General features: G+C 49.1%; 1 protein-coding gene across 1 annotated transcript in view; it reads right to left on the bottom strand.

Annotated features, from left to right (window-relative positions):
* Nucleotides 1-2,010: 2,010 nt before the first annotated feature.
* Nucleotides 2,011-19,763, bottom strand: part of LOC144943067 (sodium channel regulatory subunit beta-4-like) — a 38,160-nt gene continuing 20,407 nt past the window's right edge. Inside the window, exons 2-7 of the mRNA XM_078870231.1 lie at nucleotides 14,340-14,435; nucleotides 12,663-12,832; nucleotides 11,149-11,365; nucleotides 10,430-10,562; nucleotides 9,476-9,596; nucleotides 2,011-2,353 (exon numbers count right to left, since the gene is read on the bottom strand). Coding sequence (XP_078726357.1) covers nucleotides 9,500-9,596; nucleotides 10,430-10,562; nucleotides 11,149-11,365; nucleotides 12,663-12,832; nucleotides 14,340-14,433 — 711 coding nt within the window. The 5' untranslated portion in view covers nucleotides 14,434-14,435 and the 3' untranslated portion in view covers nucleotides 2,011-2,353; nucleotides 9,476-9,499. The remainder of the gene's footprint in view (nucleotides 2,354-9,475; nucleotides 9,597-10,429; nucleotides 10,563-11,148; nucleotides 11,366-12,662; nucleotides 12,833-14,339; nucleotides 14,436-19,763) is intronic.

The raw sequence follows: 19,763 nt of genomic DNA, 5'->3' as shown, positions 1-19,763 counted from the left end.
TTCTGACGCATATTGTTGCTAGATGGTGAATGGGGGGCATTGCAGTCTGGATTTATACAGATGCCGAACGAGATCCTTCGGGCGACGTCATGCCCACCGCTCAAGTTCTCGCCACTCATTCGGAAGCAATTTTATGTCACAAACACAAAAACCCCAACGTAGAACTCCGAGGCATCCATTGATTGTGCAGACCGAGCCCCGTTCGTGTGTACGTGCGTATGTGTGCGTATGTACGCGTGTGTACGTGCGCGTGTGTACGTGAGCATTACACGCGTGCACGTGCGCTGTATGTGTGTGTGTACGTGTGCGGCGTGCGGGTTTCTCGACCGTCAAGCGAGCCAAGAGGCTCCACGTCGCTCACAACAGAAGGGGCACGCGGGGCTCTGAAGGTCTGTGGAGGAAAAAGATTAAGAAACAAGAAAAGCCGCTGCTGCTGCTGCTGATGATGATGACGACGACGCCGATGAGATTGAGCTCCGGTAGGATGACGGGTGGGCATTCGCATGCAACGCGCAAGGTCGTCTACACGGCAGTCAATTTGACTCAAGTAAAAACATTTTTGTTAAAACCATCAAATGATTTTCATGTTTTTTTTCTTTCAGCTTTTTGTTTTTGTTTAAAACTGCCAAAGCGCCACTTGATTCAATTTCAAATTGGAAGTCTTGTCCATCACCGGAATTGCGTTACCAGCAAACAAGATTCCTGACAAGGAAACAGTGCTGTGCAACAGGCGAGGCGCTAGAGGCCCGTCCACAGCACCAATGTCCCTCAACGTCACCTCCTGGCCCTCCACTCGCGTCCACAACGCGGGCCTTGCAACCTTTTCCCTAGTCCCCGATACATTTACAGTGTCCTAAAATGGGGGGGGGGGGGGCATAGGCATCATTGAGTGCAAACATGAATCTACAAACGAGGCCTGTTTTGTGCAAATCGTGCAAGCAAATGGGGCCGAAGCCAGCGTATTTGATTTTGTCCCAAAGCAGGAAACCAGGGCTTTTAAGCCAAGGATCCTAAGAGATTTTGGGATCTGTATCTTGAAATGGGAAAAACGGTTTCACAGACATCCTCGATCAATCGGGTCCACTGCGGCCATCGCGGAGGCAAATCGATGTCTCCAACGTCACTCTACCCGGGGCCGACAAAATGGGATGCTCCAAACCATGATGGCCCGCCCCACGTGTGAGCAGAGATCAGGTACGACACAACGGGCTGCTGCAGCTCATACAGGTGTGGCGGTTTATACTGGTAGGAACCTCCTGGTTACACCAGCCCACAGGGGATTATTCGGTCCGTCCGTCCGTCGTGCATCCAAAAATGGGAGGGGTGGGGCTGGGTGGAGAGGGGAGGGTGGGGAGGAGCTGGGCGGGGAGGGGAGGGTGGGGAGGGTGGGGCTGGGTGGGGGGTTGAAGGGGTGGGGCTGGGTGGGTAGGGGCTGGTCACCCCGTGGTGCCCTTATAAAACTCAACGTTTAACCTACTCACGCCGGCTTGTGCCCGCCCTCACAGTCGGCCATATTTGCGGAATACACCACGCCGCCGTTGACCCTGGCCATTGACCGAGCAACCCAACGTTCCTACCAGCTCCCTCCGCAGGAATGTGTTCTGTGGGTCATTCCATTGCACGCAGTGGCGGGGTGGGTGTGTGGATGGGGGAGGGGGGTTATGAAAATTCCCTTTCACGTGAGCATCCACATACTAAAGTATGGTTAAGTGCGAGTATAACCTGCGGAGGGCATTGATAAGTTTGTAAAAAAATGTGAATTACTTGACGATATACAGCATGTGTATATGTATGTGCATATATACACACACATATGTAAGTGTGTGTGTGTGTGGGTATATATATAAATGATATTGATAATCATGTATGTTTTTCAGAATTTGGCAGTTTTTCGATTTCAGTGCATGTAAGCATACATTAGATTTCATAGTGCATATCAACCGCTAAATTTACATTACAGTATTAGTTCAATATAGAACCGTTATAGAATAGCTAGCCCTAATATATATGTGTCATATAATTATATTTTATGTACAGTATACGTATAGAAAATGTATGAAGTGCAATGAATTATTTTATGCATTGAGTGATTTGTTTCAGAGATTTCTCAAGTAAAATTTGTCTCAGATCCCCGTTCGAAAAGCGCGTAGAAGCAGCATTGCACTAATTGCTTTATATCTCACACAGTTTAGCACTTCATGCAAAGTTTTTTGTTTAATGTTTCCTTGGTTGTATAAGCCGTGACGTCGCGGGTCGTCTTCTGGGTGCCATCGCTTGACCTTTGCTTGACCTTTGCTTGACCAGCAGCCTGTCCACCTCCCGTCCCCCGACACAGTCTTCAAGGCCTCCTGCACTGTTTCGTGGCGACAGCAACAACAGGAAGGGCTATCATTGGCACGGCCACATCACTCATTTAAATGTGCACGTTAAAATGCATTTATCTTGATTTGAAGTTTTCGTGACTGCAGGGATCCATACTCTTTGGTTCTTTCGGTAAAGTCACGTGGGTAGAAGATAAAATGAATTAAATCACGACGTTTCGATTGCAACACAAGCAATCATCATCAGGTGGGAAAACCACAGCAATAATTTTTCTTGCTGAAATGGGAGAGAGAGTTGCCGTGATAAAGAGGTTATTTTATACCTCCCTGACTTTAACGAAAGAACCAAAGAGTATGCATTTATTTATTATTCACAACTTACTCATCATCTCGAGATTGAATACTCGTTGCAGATTGAATACTCGTTGCTTTAGAATGGCTTTTCGTGTTGGCTTCGTTGTTCTTCCCCCCTGCACCTGCGATTAGCACAGCTCGCTACATACGCTGCGAAAGGAGTTCAACGTACATACACACGTGATAGATTTCTTGAGTGAGGCCCCATAATGATTTGAGGCCTTCCGCCACCCGACACAGGCAAGAAACATGAATTGTTTTGTGCACGACCATTCACCGTGCCAATTTAATAACTATTTCTCAGTTCACCCATCGGGAAGTTGAAAAACGATTCCATTTGCTAAATTTGGTTGTGAGTATTGCTCTTTAACTCCTCTTTAAAAAACTATACCGTGGCATTTTTAACACGCAACAGATTTCACACGGATAAGCGGGAAGGCAGCCAGAACCGGCACGGCCAACAATTGCCCAAGCTCTGTGGCCCTATATTTGGGACGTTTGGCCAACTACATTTAATGAGTGTTCAGACACGCGGTAGGATACTGGAGTACCTGGAGAAAACGAATGCACGCAGAATGGGGGGGGGGGGGGGGCGGGGGCTCACACACAATCCTGTACAGAAGGAAATCAATCCGCTTGCTGTACTGCCATACTCTAGTGAGCCGGGAGATGACAACTTTGGGGTCCACTGGTGGGCAGTGCCATGAATGTGTGTGATCTGCACAACGTCCAAAGTGCTGGATTTACAGACTCATATCATCTGCCCCACTCTTGTAACTCTTGAGGTTGAGGGTTTCTAATTTAATCTCTGTTGGCTCACGCAGAACGAGATGCTCAGGATGTCATCGTGCCAAAAACACGCTGATGGCACCACACCTCCGGACACTTTCTACCCCCTGCCAGAATCCGCAGCTGCTGGACAGTAGACATTTGCATACCTCTTCTTGGTTCTTTCGGTAAAGTCACGTAAATTCCTCTTGATATGCAAATTATTTTGTCAAGACGCTCTTCGCCCCTCCATCCTAGCATAAATAGTCGCTCCAAGCCTGGGGCGTGCCATTCAGACTCTGTCTCCTCGACAGACCTGTTCTCCACCTGAAGACGGCTGCTTGCATTGTGGCCGAAACGTCGTGAGAATTATTTTATTATGTTTTATTTTTATTATTTTATTATTTTCCTTCTACGTGACTTTACCGAAAGAACCAAGAAGATGAATCCCTGCAGTCACGAAAGCTTTAAATCGAAAAATGTGCATACTTATCAACCCCTAATCAGTGCCTACCTTAACACAGACCAATTCAGACCTTATTGGTCACCCCGTGCCCTTATACATCTCAAAGTTCATCCTATAAAGTCCCATCACAAGAGAGAAACACAGAAATAGTGTTGCCCTATTGAAACGGCTGTACGTCGTATGAACCTAAAAACTACATTTTCCTGTACAAGAATACGGGGTAAACCGTATGGGTTGACAGGTATGCATTTGACCTCCACGATCTACTCGGAAGCGACTTGGTGTGGTCCCCATTGCGGACAAGATGCTTGAGGCAAGGCTTCGGTGGTACGGCCATGTGATGCGAAATGAAGAGTCATCAGTGGCCAAGACTGCCATGCGTATTGAGCCAGAGGGCCGCCGTCCACGCGGACGTCCGAAGAAGCGATGGATGGATCGAATAAAGGTAGACGTGAAGACGGTCAACGCATCCCCCGAAGATGCCCTGGACCGAGCCAAATGGAGAAGACAATGCCGAAAAGCGGACCCTTTTGCCACAGCGGGAACAACGCTAGGAAGAAGAAGATCTACTCGAACGGTGTCCCAGTCCGGCCTTCCCCTTGCTCGCCGAACTCACGGAGCATCTTCGAAATCAACTTCACAGTCGTTATTTGTTTCGCCTGATCACATGGACAACACTTACCGGCCTTGTCCTCTATTCGACGTCGGCAACGCTTACCCTGTCTGGCCACGACATTCCTAGCATCCGTCTCAGACACCTGTGCCCCGACAACTTCTGTTCGAGCCGCTTAGTTTGGAGTACTCCTCTCTGATCCGTACGGCAACACAGATGACGCAGATGCTGCCGTTTCGATCGTAGGCAGCCTGTCCATAACGGCCGTGTTTTGAACAGGAGCTGTCTGCATTTCAGACAAAATCCATTTGCATTTGTACGCATCGCTGGCTAGTTTGTGCTTACTGTCTTGATTATCAGTCAAAAGCTCGAGAACGCATTTCTGCAACAGACTGCCCGCCTTCAGCAGAAACAAGCTGCCATTTATTTAATACGCCTCAATCCATAACCTCCGTCTAATGCCCTCATCAATTATTCCTCTCTTGCCTGCCGTGCTTCCTCCACTCTCTCTCTGCTCGACGATTTGTTCCCAGTGGGAGCCGCAATGTGAAACGAGATGCGAGCGTATTCGAGTTACTCGCCCGGGTAAAAAAAGGCACGGCTCATCAATAGAGCGACTGAACGATGCGGTCAGCAAATCAGAATGGATCGCGCTTAATGGTGTCGGTGAAAATTCAGCATCCACAACATAAATAGCACCCGCCTACCATATTTGTCTCCCTGCAAAATTAAATAAATATAAAATAAATATTATACATTTATATTTCACTACCCACAGCCTTCTGGGAGAGCTTCGTGTTGTCAGCAACAGCGGTTCAAGAGAAGCAAACGCAGGACCGGTATTGACGATGGGTTAGGGATTCAGGAAATGGGCCTCCACGCACGGCTATGCCTTGGTACTTCAAACCTGTGCTTACAAAATCTCAAGAGCGCGCCTTTAAATTTTGCAAAATGTATGTCGGCGTTTTACAAAAAAACACACATACAGTGCTTTTCAACACTTTGTTACTTTATTATTTATCACGTCCGTGCCTGGTGGAGTTCTAGTTTTAATGGACTACGCAATAGGATCAAGCTTTTTGTTATTCCAATAAAAACTCAAATTTTTAAGTTTATTGTTTTTTTACCCTTCTATCTGGCAACAAAACTGACACCTTTTTTTACAAGGAGTCATGTTTGCATAGACCACAATACCTGCAGTCATAATTCAAACAAAAAACATAACTCTGATAATGTATGCACTGTCCTTGAAGTTGATTGGTCCACACCCGAGACAGCTTTCCTTAGAGCCTGGTCTCACATGGGTTGGACCAGATGACGCAAAAAGGCGCACAACTCAAAGACAATGCACCATCAGAGTATGAGAGCTCGGGGTAAGCATTTACACCATTGGAACCTCATTTGGCAGTAAAAAATATGAGAATTGTTTTTTTACCCTTCTATCTGGCAACAAAACTGACACCTTTTTTACAAGGAGTCATGTTTGCATAGACCACAATACCTGCAGTCAAAATGCAAATAAAAAACATAACTCTGATAATGTATGCACTGTCCTTGAAGTCTAAAAAGGTGTCAGTTTTGTTGCCAGATAGAAGGGTAAAAAAACAATTCTCATATTTTTTACTCGCAAATGAGGTTCCAATGGTTTTAATGTTTACTTTGGCAAATACAACTTCTCAAACTGGGTTCCACTGGTTCCTACACGACGTATTTTTTAGTTCTGCCAGCCTCCAACTGTTTACAACTGTGTACTGTACCAGCACAAAGCTTTCGATTGTCGAATTTAATTCATGAAACAATCATCACTTACGACCCTCTGTCAATCCACTGCTGGATGAAGGTCTCCACCCCCACCCCCCTCCCCACAATGTCAGTTTGACCATACTTCACTCCTCTGGTCAGTGGAGGATGCAGAAGAGGCGGATCCCGGGACCGACTCAGATTTCACTCCCCCCACAATGCCACCAGTCGCCCCGTTCATTGCCAACGGCATAACAAAACCACTGCCTAAGTCCAACATCGGAGCTAGAGGTGACTTACTTTTAATAAGGTGAAGTGAAATTTCGATTTAAAGCTTTCGTGACTGCAGAGTCTGCCTTCTCGACAGACCTGTTCTCCACCTGAAGACGGCTGCTTGCGTTGTGGCCGAAACGTCGTGAGAATTATTTTATTATGTTTTATTTTTGTTATTTTATTATTTTATTATTTTCCTGCTACGTGACTTTACCGAAAGAACCAAGAAGAAGGTGAAGTGAGTGATGAAGCGACCCCTTTCTTTGTAAGAGCACCCCATCACACAAATGCCACCTAATGCATGAATTAATTTTAAATGCGCGTGACGGTAATGTGCACAATTTATGCATAACGTGTACATTATAAATAAACCAGGAACACATTATCAATGACATTGATGGATGCCACTTAAAATGTTACGTGCATTTTGAAGTTGTGTAGGTGAGTTACTGTACGGTCTGTGGTGTATTGCTTCAAAAAAGTGCATTCATCAAGCCACGGACGGCGGAAACACAAGCATCACACAACATTGTGACTACTACACAATGCGTTGCACAGCACGAACAGATTGAGTGTCCTGTGATCGTCGTTGAGCACGAATGAGACATCTCAATGACTGCATTGCAGTGAGGTGTGCTACCCAAAATAACATCGATAGTTGGGCCTACATCTTATAATTCGGAGTGAGAATAGTTCTCTTCCGGAAGGCATATTTTGACATATCTTTTTTGGGTCTTTCGGTAAAGTCACGTAGATGGGTGGAAAGAAAATGACAAAGAACTACGACGTTTCGATCGCAACGCAGGCAATGACGACCTATCTACGTGACTTTACCGAAAGACCCAAAGAATATGTATTCCTGCAGTCACGAAAGCTTCAAAATCTAGAATTACATTTGTAGAGTTACTACTTGCACAATTGTGACCGTGAGTGTATACGCGTGTGTATAATGTGTCACTGTGCCAATGTGTCAATGAGTGTGTTATCCCCTACGGGAGTGTACGCCACTGAATGTGTGATCGCGAACTGCACTTGTCCCAAAAGTGAGTGAAGGCTACAAGGGGAACTTTGTTTTTGTGTGTAGGGGGGGGGGTGTAGTGGTTAGACTCACGGTCAACATTCGGGGGTCGAACATATTTTGACATAGTTGCTCAACATCGTCTTCTGGAAGACGGTTTTCCACAATGTGCGTGTACGTTGAACTTCTTTCGGACCGTACGTAGCCAACCGTGCTAATCGCAGGCACGGGGGGGGGGGGGGAGCAGCAACAAATCCCTCACCAGCCGAGGTGACAAAAAGACACCATCACCCAAACAGAAGAATCTTCCATCTCTCGCCATGGCTCTCTATATAGTACGTCACGGCCTATGCAAAGCAAAAGCAAAAAAAATCATGGCCCCAAAGTTCAGGGTGCGTCTTACTTTCCGGAGCGTCTCATAATCCGGAGAACAGAGTGACCGTTGAACTCGAGATCGGCTTCGACAGCAAGCTGGACAAATGCAACATATCCCGAAGTTTACTCCCTTCGGCCGAATTTTATACCCACACACAAATCTAGCTTAGGGGCTGGGCGATTGCGCAGGCCAAGAGGTCAACCATGTACCGTGACCCTAAATCTCGATTTAAAGCTTCTTTCGTGACTGCAGGGATTCATCTTCTTGGTTCTTTCGGTAAAGTCACGTAGAAGGGAAATAATAAACTAATAAAAATAAAACATAATAAAATAATTCTCACGAAAGTTTCGGCCACAACGCAAGCAGCCGTCTTCAGGTGAAGACCAGGTCTGTCGGGGAGACTACATGACTTTACAGACGCTGTCTCCCCGACAGACCTGGTCTTCACCTGAGGACGGCTGCTTGCGTTGTGGCCGAAACGTCGTGAGAATTATTTTTTTATCTTTTATTTTTATTATTTTATTATTACCGTGACCCTGTTTAAAGGGGGGGGGGGGCATGTAAAACTCAAGGTGGGCACGACAGTCAATGTTAAACGTTAAATAAACGAAAAATGCTAAACACAATGAGTAACGATGCTATCTGATTTTGTCTATCGTACACTCTAAGGTGCCACGGTGGTGAGACGTTAACTACCTCGCCTGGTACACAGAAGGCTGTGGGTTCGATCCCGACCCCGACCCTGACACCTGTATATTTGGAGTTTGCGTGTCCTCCCCATGGTCGCGTGGATTTTTCTCCGTGACCTCCGGTTTTTCCCTCACGCATTTAAAATCAACAAGCATTTCGAGTATTTGGCTGCTATACATTTCCACACGATGATAAGCCACTTCGGTGAGCTACCATTTGTGGCCAGGTCGCTTCTGAAAAATAGCGGGCCTTACCTGGTAAACTATATATTTTTAGTTTAGTTTTAGTTTGCTGTAGCTCTCACACCCCGTGTATAGGAGGAATGACTGCCATGCCCAGCACTTATTGTGCCCTTTATTAATGCTACCCCTATCCCATCCCTTTGATGCTGCTAATCCTGCATAATGCACGGGCATAATGACTTTAAACCCCTCGCCAAACCTCCTACGCATTTCAGAAGTAGTACTAATCGCATATCTGCATTTCCCATAAATATGCTAAATTCCTCTTGATATGCAACTTATTTTGTCAAGGCGCTCTTCGCCCCTCCATCCCAGCTTAAATAGTCGCTCCAAGCCTGGGGCTTGTCATTCAGACTCTGTCTCCTCGACAGACCTGTTCTCCACCTGAGGACAGCTACTTGCGTTGTGGCCGAAACGTCGTGAGAATTATTTTATTATGTTTTATTTTTATTATTTTATTATTTCCATTCTATGTGACTTTACCGAAAGAACCAAGAAGATGTGCCAATGTGTTTTTTTATTTGATGCTATGCATCGAGCAGTGGGGGGGGGGGGCAGCTCCCTCCAGCCCCCCCAGACGCTACGAGGGTGTGGAGGGGGGGTAAGGGAAGTACCTGGCTGGGGCGCAGAAGAGTGCATCACGGGTTCGAAGCTTTCTCAACCTCCTCCTTGGAGTTGTTGATGCAGTTTTCCACGTTGTCATGCTGGGGGGATGAGTTGACCAAGCAGTCTTTCCTGGTAGCCACATACAGGGCAGTGAAACCATCACACACGGAGGAGCAGCATCTCATCTGCATTTCGTTTACAATAAATGTTTCCTCCCTGACCTACCAGTGGGGCGGGGGGGGAGTGTGCCCTAGGCCTCAGATTTTGAGATGGCCTCAGCAAAAACAACAAGGGCTTCAATTTCGATTTAAAGCTTTCGTGACTGCAGGGATTCATCTTCTTGGTTCTTTCGGTAAAGTCACGTAGAAGGGAAATAATAAAATAATAAAAATAAAACATCATAAAATACAATTCTCACGACGTTTCGGCCACAACGCAAGCAGCCATCCTCAGGTGAAGAACAGGTCTGTCAGAAAGACAGCGTCTGAATGAACACCACCAGGCTTGGCAGCGTATATTTAAGCTGGGTTGCAAATTCCTTTGTCAAGGCGCCCTTCCTCCCCTAACCCAGCTTAAATATACGCTGCCAAGCCTGGTGGTGTTCATTCAGACGCTGTCTTTCCGACAGACCTGTTCTTGACCTGAGGACGGCTGCTTGCGTTGTGGCCGAAACGTCGTGAGAATTGTATTTTATAATGTTTTATTTTTATTATTTTATTATTTCCCTTCTACGTGACTTTACCGAAAGAACCAAGAAGAACAAGGGCTTCATCTCGAATTTTCTTTCCCCCGAGCCTTCAAAAATCCTTTTGGCTCGCCTTGACAATGACGCCCCTCTCTGCCGTGAGAATATCCGTCCATCGTGCCGCCAACCAAAAGGCACGGCCGCTTTTGCGATATCAACTGAGGTTGCACCCGCTGTCGCGGCGACGTTAGTTCGAACCGTTGCCTTGGGGCCTTACTTCTCCTTGTTGGCGTGCATCCTCATGGCGAATTTGACGACTTTCTTGATGATGACGAAGAAGATGAGGAGGCCGGCAAGTCCACCCACCGAGGCGCCCACGATGAACATGATGCTCCGGTCCTTGGGCTCGACTTGGGAGGTGGAGACGCGGGCACGCCACGGGAAAGAAGCACAAGGGGTCGAGCGGTTAGGCAAGCGACCGACCAGTCAACTCGTCCTTCCAACCAAGGAAGCGACTAATTAGTCAAACAACAACGCAGCAACCATTCACCCCAATCATCTACCCGGTTAGCCATCCCACCAGTTAGCCAACCAACCCACGTGTCCAACCAAACAACCGGCTGCCCGATCAGTCAACCGACCAAACAACGGATAAGCCAAGCAACCAACTGATCGACCAATAAAGCTCCCAATCAGTCAACCAACCAAGAATCCAACCGAGTTCGCAAACACTACCGGGCCAGCCTATTAGTCAACCGACCAACTCATGGTCCAACGGACCGATCAGTCAACCAGGCAACTGCTGATTCAGTGAGAGCTGCAACTGACGACTGCAGAGTCTGATGAAACGTAGCCAACCATGTTAACCGGAGGTGAATGTATGTATGTTGAACTTTTTTCGCAACCGTACGTAGCCAACCGTGCAAATCGGATGTGCGGGGGAAGGACACGTTTCACCGGCGGGGGGGGGGGGAGGGTTCAGCGGGATACACATACTCTCCGAGACGACGTTGAGGTACAGCAGGGTGGACGCGATCTTGAGCTTGTCGTCGAGGTGCCGGGCCGTGCAGTTGTAGACGCCCGAGTCCTCGAAGCGTGTGTCGTAGAGCATGAGCGACGCGTCCTCCTTCGCTATCTCGCCCGTCCACTGCAGACGCCCGTGGAACTGCGACGCATGCGTGTACCACGCCTTGCCCGCCTTCATGGAGAAGAGCTGCGTCGTGGAACCCCGGGCACGGCGGCCGAGCGAGCGCGGGCGGCGGCAACGCACGCCGGAGAAATCGGAGCGTCGGTCGAGAAGAGGAGGAAGAAAGAGGAGGAATCATCGCACTGCACGATCCGACCGTGTCCATCCAGTGCTCGCCGAGCTGCATTGGCTTCCGGTTGCCGAACGAATACGTTGTGAGGTCGCGCTCATTACGCACGAAGTGCTTGCCACAGATGAACCACAAGACCTCGCTGATCTCGTCAAGGAGCATAAAGCATCACGCGAACTCTGGTCATCCTCACAGCAGCTTTTGGCGAGCCGTCGAACAAAGACGGTCACCGCCTAGCGCGCTTTCAGATGCGCTTCTGCGGCCGTCTGGAACGCTCTTCCTTGCGATATTAGGAAGCCACTGGAGCCATGCACTTTAAAATCTATATTAAAACGAATTCCTTTACAACTGCTTTTTTGTGTTACCTCCAATTAGCACGGTTAGCTACGTACGGCGAGAAAAGAAGTTGAACACACGTATGATCATTCGAGTAGAAAATTACACGACTATGGATAGGCGCTTCCAGTTTTCTATCGATACACGGCATGCCCACCTATCACTACGATAATCTCCACTCAGAGCCAGCACAGTAGCATTACGGAGGATACCGAGTTAACCCTAAAAACTAGTTTGTTTATGTGACCAGGTAAGGCCCACTGAGCTATACACCTCTCTCTCGGAAGCGATCTGGCCACAAATGATAGCCCAACAAAGTGGCTCATCACGTGGTAATTTATAGCAGCCAAATATTCTAAGCGCATGCCCATTTTAAACGTGGAGGGAAAAAAAACGGAGGACCCAGAGAGAAAAATCCACGCGACCACGGGGAGAGACACGCAAACTCCAAATATACAGCAGCAGGCGTCGTCAGGGTCGGGATCGAACCCACGACCTCCTGCACACCAGGCGAGGGAGTTAACATCTCCTAGCCACCATGATGATGATGAGAGAGACACCGCAAACTCCAAATATACAGCAGGCGTCAAGGGTCGGGATGGAACCCACGACCTCTTGCACACCAGGCTTGGGAGTTAACATCTCCTAGCCACCATGATGATGATGAGAGAGACACCGCAAACTCCAAATATACCACAGGCGTCAGGGTCGGGATTGAACCCACGACCTTCTGTGTACCAGGCGAGGGAGTTAACATCTCCTAGCCACCGAGGCGTCCAGCCTGCGGATGAGGCCACGTGCTTTGTCAGTGGGTGTATAGCTAGGGGCCGGGGTGGGGGGGGTCCGGCCGGGCCGTACCGCGCGCTGTCTCAGCGTGGAGTTGAGGCCGTAGAACCAGTGCACGTTGATGACCGCGGCCTTCATGCGGTAGCAGGACATGATGCGGCACTTGAGGGTCACGTTCGTCCCGTTCAGCACCGTCAACTTGTTCTCCTTGATCTCCACCTCGATGCACGCCATCGGCACGGCTGCAGGCAACAAAGACAACGATGTCACCCCCCACCATCCCCGTGCACCTCGTTATAGACTGCTGGGGAAAGTGCCGATCGCGACCCACAACGGGGGCTTGTGCGGCCGTGAATGCAACCAGATTCGTGTGCGCACACACACACGAAGATCCCCCATTTAGCCGTAGCAGACTGTAGGGGCAAGTGCTGTTAGCGAGCACCTATGAAGGCCGGCACGGCACACAAGGGAATGGGTGGCCAACACCACGCCCGGCCGCCTTTGTCTCCCTAGTGACGATGTTTACTACACATCGCACCAGGTACTCATTTGAGGCTGAGTCGACCTAGGGGAGGCCCGGGATAGGTTCAGATAATCGTCACTGGTGTTGGCCGTGAGCGGGAATCGAACCTGGGTCGCCAGGTTCATAGCGCAGCGCGCTAACCGCCACACCACGCTCCCCACACACAGACACACATTAATACATACAGACCCACACACAAACCAACACACACGTGTGTACACGCATGCACACATGAGCACCGCTGTTAGCCGTGGCGGCTGGGGATTTAACTCAGCTCGCTGGTTTCAACACGTGCGGACCGATGCGCGTCTGCTCCACCACCGCGCAATGATTATCTTTGGTTGCAAAAAATAGACGTGCGCGGCAGCGGCGTACACGAGTGTGCGTTCAGTGCACCCTCAAATGGAAACGCCCGCGTTGATAATGAATTTCTCGTGAACTATAAATGTGCCGTCGCACTCGCTGGGCTGCCGCTCCCTCAAGCAGCAACGAGCAGCGCTGTTGAAGATGTAGCAGGCGACATGTGCTTAGTGACACGAGCAGGGTCGTCGCATGAACTTGGGGGAAGAGAGACGTTGGGGAGGGGTGAAGCAGAAAGAGAAGACACGTGGCTTGAAATGCGGCAATGGTGGTGGTGGTTGAACGCGGCGTGCGGGAGGATATGGAGCAGCCAGTCATCGACGTGTACGGAATCGCGTGCGAGAGAACCGATGATTCAGAATGTGGGCAAGCTGTATGCAGACGCTGTGGCGATGCTCCTGTCAATGTTCCTTTCGGGCTGACGGAGTGAGCGGCATGGACAAAACAAGAAGAAAATGCGACCAAAGGATACACGGGCAAAGAGTAAAAATTATACCGAAAAAAAGAACACGTTCTTCCTATCTATGCATGTACGTTGAACTTCTTTCACACCGTACGTAGCCAACCGTGCCAATCGGAGGTGTGGGGGAAGGACAACAAACCAGAACACAAAAAGCAGTTCTCAAACAAACAACAATGACCCTTCTTCATGATGGTTCAAATTCATGGAAATATTCATGGCAATGTGAACCACGGTATGAGCGATAGAAGAGCGATAAGTTAGAGGCGCCTTGGCCGCCACCGAGCGAGTAAACTGAGTGAATCGGTGACGAGTGCTCGATCGTCGGCCTGGCAGCCTCGACATTGAATTCCCCGCCAGTGTGGTGGGCGGTGAGCGAGGCGAGTGTTCGTGTGCGCGTCCTCACCCAGCGCTAGGCACAGCACCACCATCACCACAGGTGTCAGCCACGCGGGCCAGCGGCTGGACACGCTCACCGCTGCTTCACTCCCGCTCGCCATACCTGGGGGGGGCAGGAGGCGGGGGAGGGGGTCAGAGGTCACGCAAGCAGGGCAGAGGTCGTATAAGGCTTGACCCGCTGTTATTCCACGTATTCTTATTTTGTTTTGTTTGGCAGGGTGTTTAGGAACGCTACGCGTTGAAGTTGAGGTTGGCGGGCCAGCGGAGGGCTACAGGTGTGACGCTGTGAATATCTCAGAGGCTGCCAGAGAATGAGCAAAGTGGACATCATTGGACGATGCGTTCCACGGATTTCGCTTTGATAGCCACCGTCACAACGTGGGCCGCTTCACTGAGCCCTACTGACAGGGCCCTACTCAGCCAGCGCTAATCAGCGGCGAGGTGGCCATAAGATGACAAGACAGCAAATCCATCTAAAATATTTCATCGGTCGCAGCTTCCAAATACACAAAACCCAACACATTTGTCAATAACACTGTGATAATAGGTTTTTCCCCCTTTTTCTGGCAACAAAACACGTGTTAAGATATCAAAAACACCAAACTGAAACCTTTTTTCAAGGAATAATGTTTGCATTAACCACAATGCTTGTGGTCAGAATGCAAACAAAAGACACACTCTGATAATATATGCATTGTCCTTGAAACTGATTGGTCCACACCAGAGACAGCTTTCTTTTGAGCCTCGTCTCAAACGGTGTTAGACCAGCGGACGCCAAAAGACACTGTGCTAAAAGGGATATATATATAACAGCCAACGTTTCTAACAATGGTCCATTTTAAATCCTTTATATTAAGTTCGCTTGCTTGCTTGCGTGCTTGCTTGCTTGCTTACGACCGTGCAAATCTTTCGGTCGTTTTTTAACCCACTTCCCGTGATCCAATCGAGCTGACATTTTCCACACAGACTCGTTGTGCGTGACAATTAATTTTCGTGAAAAAAATTTCCTACATTTTACACTGTCTAGGGAATTTTTTAAAAATATTTAATTACCAATTGCTTAATGCTGGCAGACAATCATCTGACCCATAGATGGCAGCCATCTCAAGCCAGAGGACGAGAGGACTCTAGCCGCCACGCATATAAAGGATATAGAGTGAAAAACTTTGTTTTTACGGGTTAATTTTTTCATAGCCCATTTCCCAAAAAACGTCACATGCGATGTGTCGTTTCCCTTGTAGGGCAGTGCAATCGGTGAATGCGCCGAGCTTTTGTTACACGCGTGCCTTGCGCACTGCGACCAACGCGTCGGCATCGCCAAACAACTGTCGGAGAAACACAGCGGCAGTAAAAAAAACGCACCGCTAGAATCAACCGCGCAAAACGCACCTCCGATTAGCACGGTCGATGTTCGACGTGCAAACGGTGCACGCAACGCCCATTGAAACGCCGTTCACTAGCGGCGCACCTCAAGCCGCCCCTAGGAGCAGGCGTAGCTTGGGCGTTTTGTTTTGGAACATTTCGCCGCGGCAAACGGAATGAAAGCGGTTGTCACCTGTGAGAGGCCGTCGATCCACGTCGCCATGGCAGCGGCAGCCTGGGACCGGCCATCATCAGGGGGACGGTGGCCAGGATGTACGCTTGAGGAAGTGCACCTATTTATATATATTTTATATGTGTAAGTGTGTGTGTGTGTCTGGGGAGCGGTAGCATAGTGGTTAGCGCGCCGACGAATATCTGAACCGGTCCTGGGGCTACTCATTTGAGGTAGAAGTCCTGGGACTCGGCATCAAATGAGTACCTGGTGTCGTGTGTAAACTTCCCCACTCGGGAGACAAAGGCAACCAGGCGCGGTTCTGGCCAACCACCTATTTGTGTGCTATGCCGGCCTTCATCTGTGTTCGCTAACAGCACTTGCCCCGATTAGTCTGTCAAGGCTACACGGGGGGATCTTTGTCTTGTGAATGACGTGTATTTGGGTGTGTGTAATTTGTTGGCATTATTATTATTATTTGCACGTATGTTGATTGGATTTCCTCGCTGTGTTTTCCAGTCGTGTCCCTCTTCTGTGCCCCTGACGGATTGTTCCACCTTTTTACCTTCCAGAATGTTTCCATCGTTCGTCGCCATTGTTTGCTATGACGACGAAGTCACTTGGCAAACATGAGATGGCCAATGTGCTCCCTGTATATCCCCATCCCTTTTGTTTCTCCAAATGCAATCCTCCTAATGGATTCCAATTGTGCAATCGGTGTCATGCCATGAGACAAAGGGCCCCTTGCGCCAGAAAAACAGATTTTGAAGAGTTTTTTTTTAAAATATATATATATATTTTAATGATATTCTTTCCACAGTAAAGAATGTTAAGTAAAGAATATACTAACACAGTAACACCAACAGGAAAACTAAAAATGTTATTGTTCGGGAAAAATGGAAGGAACCAGAAAGAGGAAGACCTCGCACAGAACGGCTTTACGACGACGTCGACATGAGAAGAGATCGGTGCCAGAAAGAAGTGGCCGCTACTTGAGCATATTGGCACGAGACAGAGAGGAAAGTGGAAACAGATGACAAAATGTGCAATGGACGCCTCTACCCATGGAGCGTGACGATCATGATGATGGCATCTTGGGGGCCGCACTCTCCCTACACACTCTGCCCGGAGATTGTTTTGTCACGTGACAATGGAACCAACATTTTTTTAATTCGTAGAGCTGGAATTCACTCAAATCAAATGTAAAGGGGGAGGGGGGTGGGTGCTTTTTATTGTCGTCATAATTGTTGGCCGTGCAAAGGTCATCGACTCGCCCCACTCGAGAACGCGGTGCGTTCGTGGGTGCCTGCCTGGCTTCTAACGCCGGATCACAGCGGTGCCAGGTCAGCCCTCTGAGCCACCCAGCTGTCTCCACCAGCAGTTCTCAATGACACACGCCAACAACAACAACACACCATCACCTAGGGGATTATCTCCGTCCCAACATGCATGACAAAGATTTGTTTTCTGTCATCCTTATATACTATATCCAGGAACATGATGATAGCAAGCACGCATTGAGACCAGCAGGGCACACGAGGGAAATTACGTGGCCAGCCACGATCTCAACCACCTTTGTATCTCCGGTTCTGATATTTATACACCGCACCAATTTTCTCGAGGATAATGTTTACACACTCAAGGCGGATACTGGACTCGTATATCAGTCTGAGTCAGCCGAGCGGAGAGTTCCCGAGAATAGTTCCGGCACTGATGTTAGCCGTGGACGGCGATTGAACTCTGGTCACCAGGATAGCATTGCAATTACACGCACACAAGCGACAAAGGTCCCCCATATAGCCTTTACAAAGCTGAGCGAATACCTATTTTACTGGTAGGAACCACCTGGTTCCACCAGCCCACAGGGGATTATTGTGTCCGTCCGTCCGTCGTGAATTCAAAAATGGGAGGGGTGGGGCTGGGTGGAGAGGGGAGGGTGGGGAGGGGCTGGGTGGGGAGGGTGGGGCTGGGTGGGGGGTGGGAGGGGTGGGGCTGGGTGGGGAGGGGCTTGTCACCCCGTGGTGCCCTTATAAAACTCAACGTTTAACCTACTCACGCCGGCTTGTGCCCACCCTCACAGTCGGCCATATTTGCGGAATACACCACGCCGCCGTTAACCCTGGCCATTGACTGAGCAACCCAACGTTCCTACCAGCTCCCTCTGCTAGAATGTGTTTCACAGACGTCTACTGCACATCTTGTAACAAAAAAAGCGTTATAGCTCATCGGATTCCACCCCCCCCCCCCAGTAAAAATACAGATTCTGATTAATATTATTTGGGTCTTTCGGTAAAGTCACGTAGATAGGTAAACATTTTTTAAATTATAAAAAAAAATTAACCTATCTACGTGACTTTACCGAAAGACCCAAACGAGTATGAATTCCTGCAGTCACGAAAGCTCTAAGTCAAGATTCTGATTAAGCCTGGCACGGCACAAGGCACGCGAAGGGGTGGTGTGGCCAGCACGATTGCCCCTGCCACCTATCTTTACCCCATTGCCTCCCTCGTACAAGAGCAGCCTTGTGCAAAGACAAAGATGCCCCGTGTAGCCTTAACCAGACTGTTGAGGCAAGTGCTGTTAGCGAGTAGCACCTATGATGGCCGACACGTCACATGAGGCACAAACGCTACGGGCCCCGCACTTTCTAGGGCCCCGCGCTAAATGCTTTCACGTTATCAATTTCGGTTCAGTGATTTTGCACTTGCTCTATTACTAGAGTACTATACCGCCTTAAACTTTTATGAACGACTGTGGTGTTTGAGGTTAGCGATTTGTCGTGTTATCTGGCTGTATAGCAAATGAAAAAATACAATAACTTTACTGTGCAAGTATTTTTTTATATTTACGTGTTTTTATTTTTATTTAGGGCACCTTTATAACATATGCTACAGGCCCCGCACTAGCTTCATCCGGCACTGCCCATGAGGGGAGTGGGTGGCCAACACCCCGCCCGGCCGCCTTTGTCTCCCCCAGTGGCGACGTTCACTCAATTGAGGCTGAGTAGACCCAGCGGAGATGCCCAGAACCGGCTCAAATAGTCGTCACTGGCGTTGACCGTGGGCGGGAATCGAACCCGGGTCGCCGGAATCGTAGCTCAGCGCGCTCACCGCTATACTACACACACACACGTGGACACACACACACACAAACATGGACACACACACACGTGGACACACACACACACGTGGACACACACACACACAAACGTGGACACACACACACGCAAACATGGACACACACACATACGTGGACACACACACACAAACATGGACACACACACACGTGGACACACACACAAACACACACGTGGACACACACACACACACGTCCACAAATTAACCTATGGGTCAGGCACTCATTTCCAGCTTCTGCCACTCTTGGGGGTGGGCGGGGGGAGGGGAGGGGAGCGGGCAGGGTGGTGGTGGTGGTACAAGGTGGATGAGAGACTCTCATTAAGCAGCAGAAGCTTCTAATTGCCGCAGAGAGAGAGAGACAACAGAGCCCCCTCGGGAACTCCCGTCAGGGTCGGCGCCGCTTGGGACAAATTCATTGAGGACGTCTCGCCGACGTCACTACCCACGATTGGGATGTCATTGGCCCCAGTGGGAGAGACTTTTTTTAAAATGCAAAGACAAAGATCCCCCCCATAGCTTTAACAGACTGTTGGGGCAAGTGCTGGAAGTGAGCACATATGAAGGTCTGGCAAGGCACACGAGGGAATGGGTGGCCAGCACCACGCCCGGCCGCCTTTGTCTCCCCAGGTGCCGATGTTTTTACACACCGCTCCAGGTACTCATTGGAGGCTGAGTCGACCTAGGGAAAGGCCCAGGACCGGTTCAGATAGTTGTCACCGGTGTTGACCGTGAGCGGGAGTCGAACTCGGACGCCGGGTTC

This window comes from Lampetra fluviatilis, chromosome 29, assembly GCF_964198595.1.
Source record: "Lampetra fluviatilis chromosome 29, kcLamFluv1.1, whole genome shotgun sequence".
Classification (NCBI taxonomy): domain Eukaryota; kingdom Metazoa; phylum Chordata; class Hyperoartia; order Petromyzontiformes; family Petromyzontidae; genus Lampetra; species Lampetra fluviatilis.
This window is presented reverse-complemented; position numbering and strand designations above follow the sequence as displayed.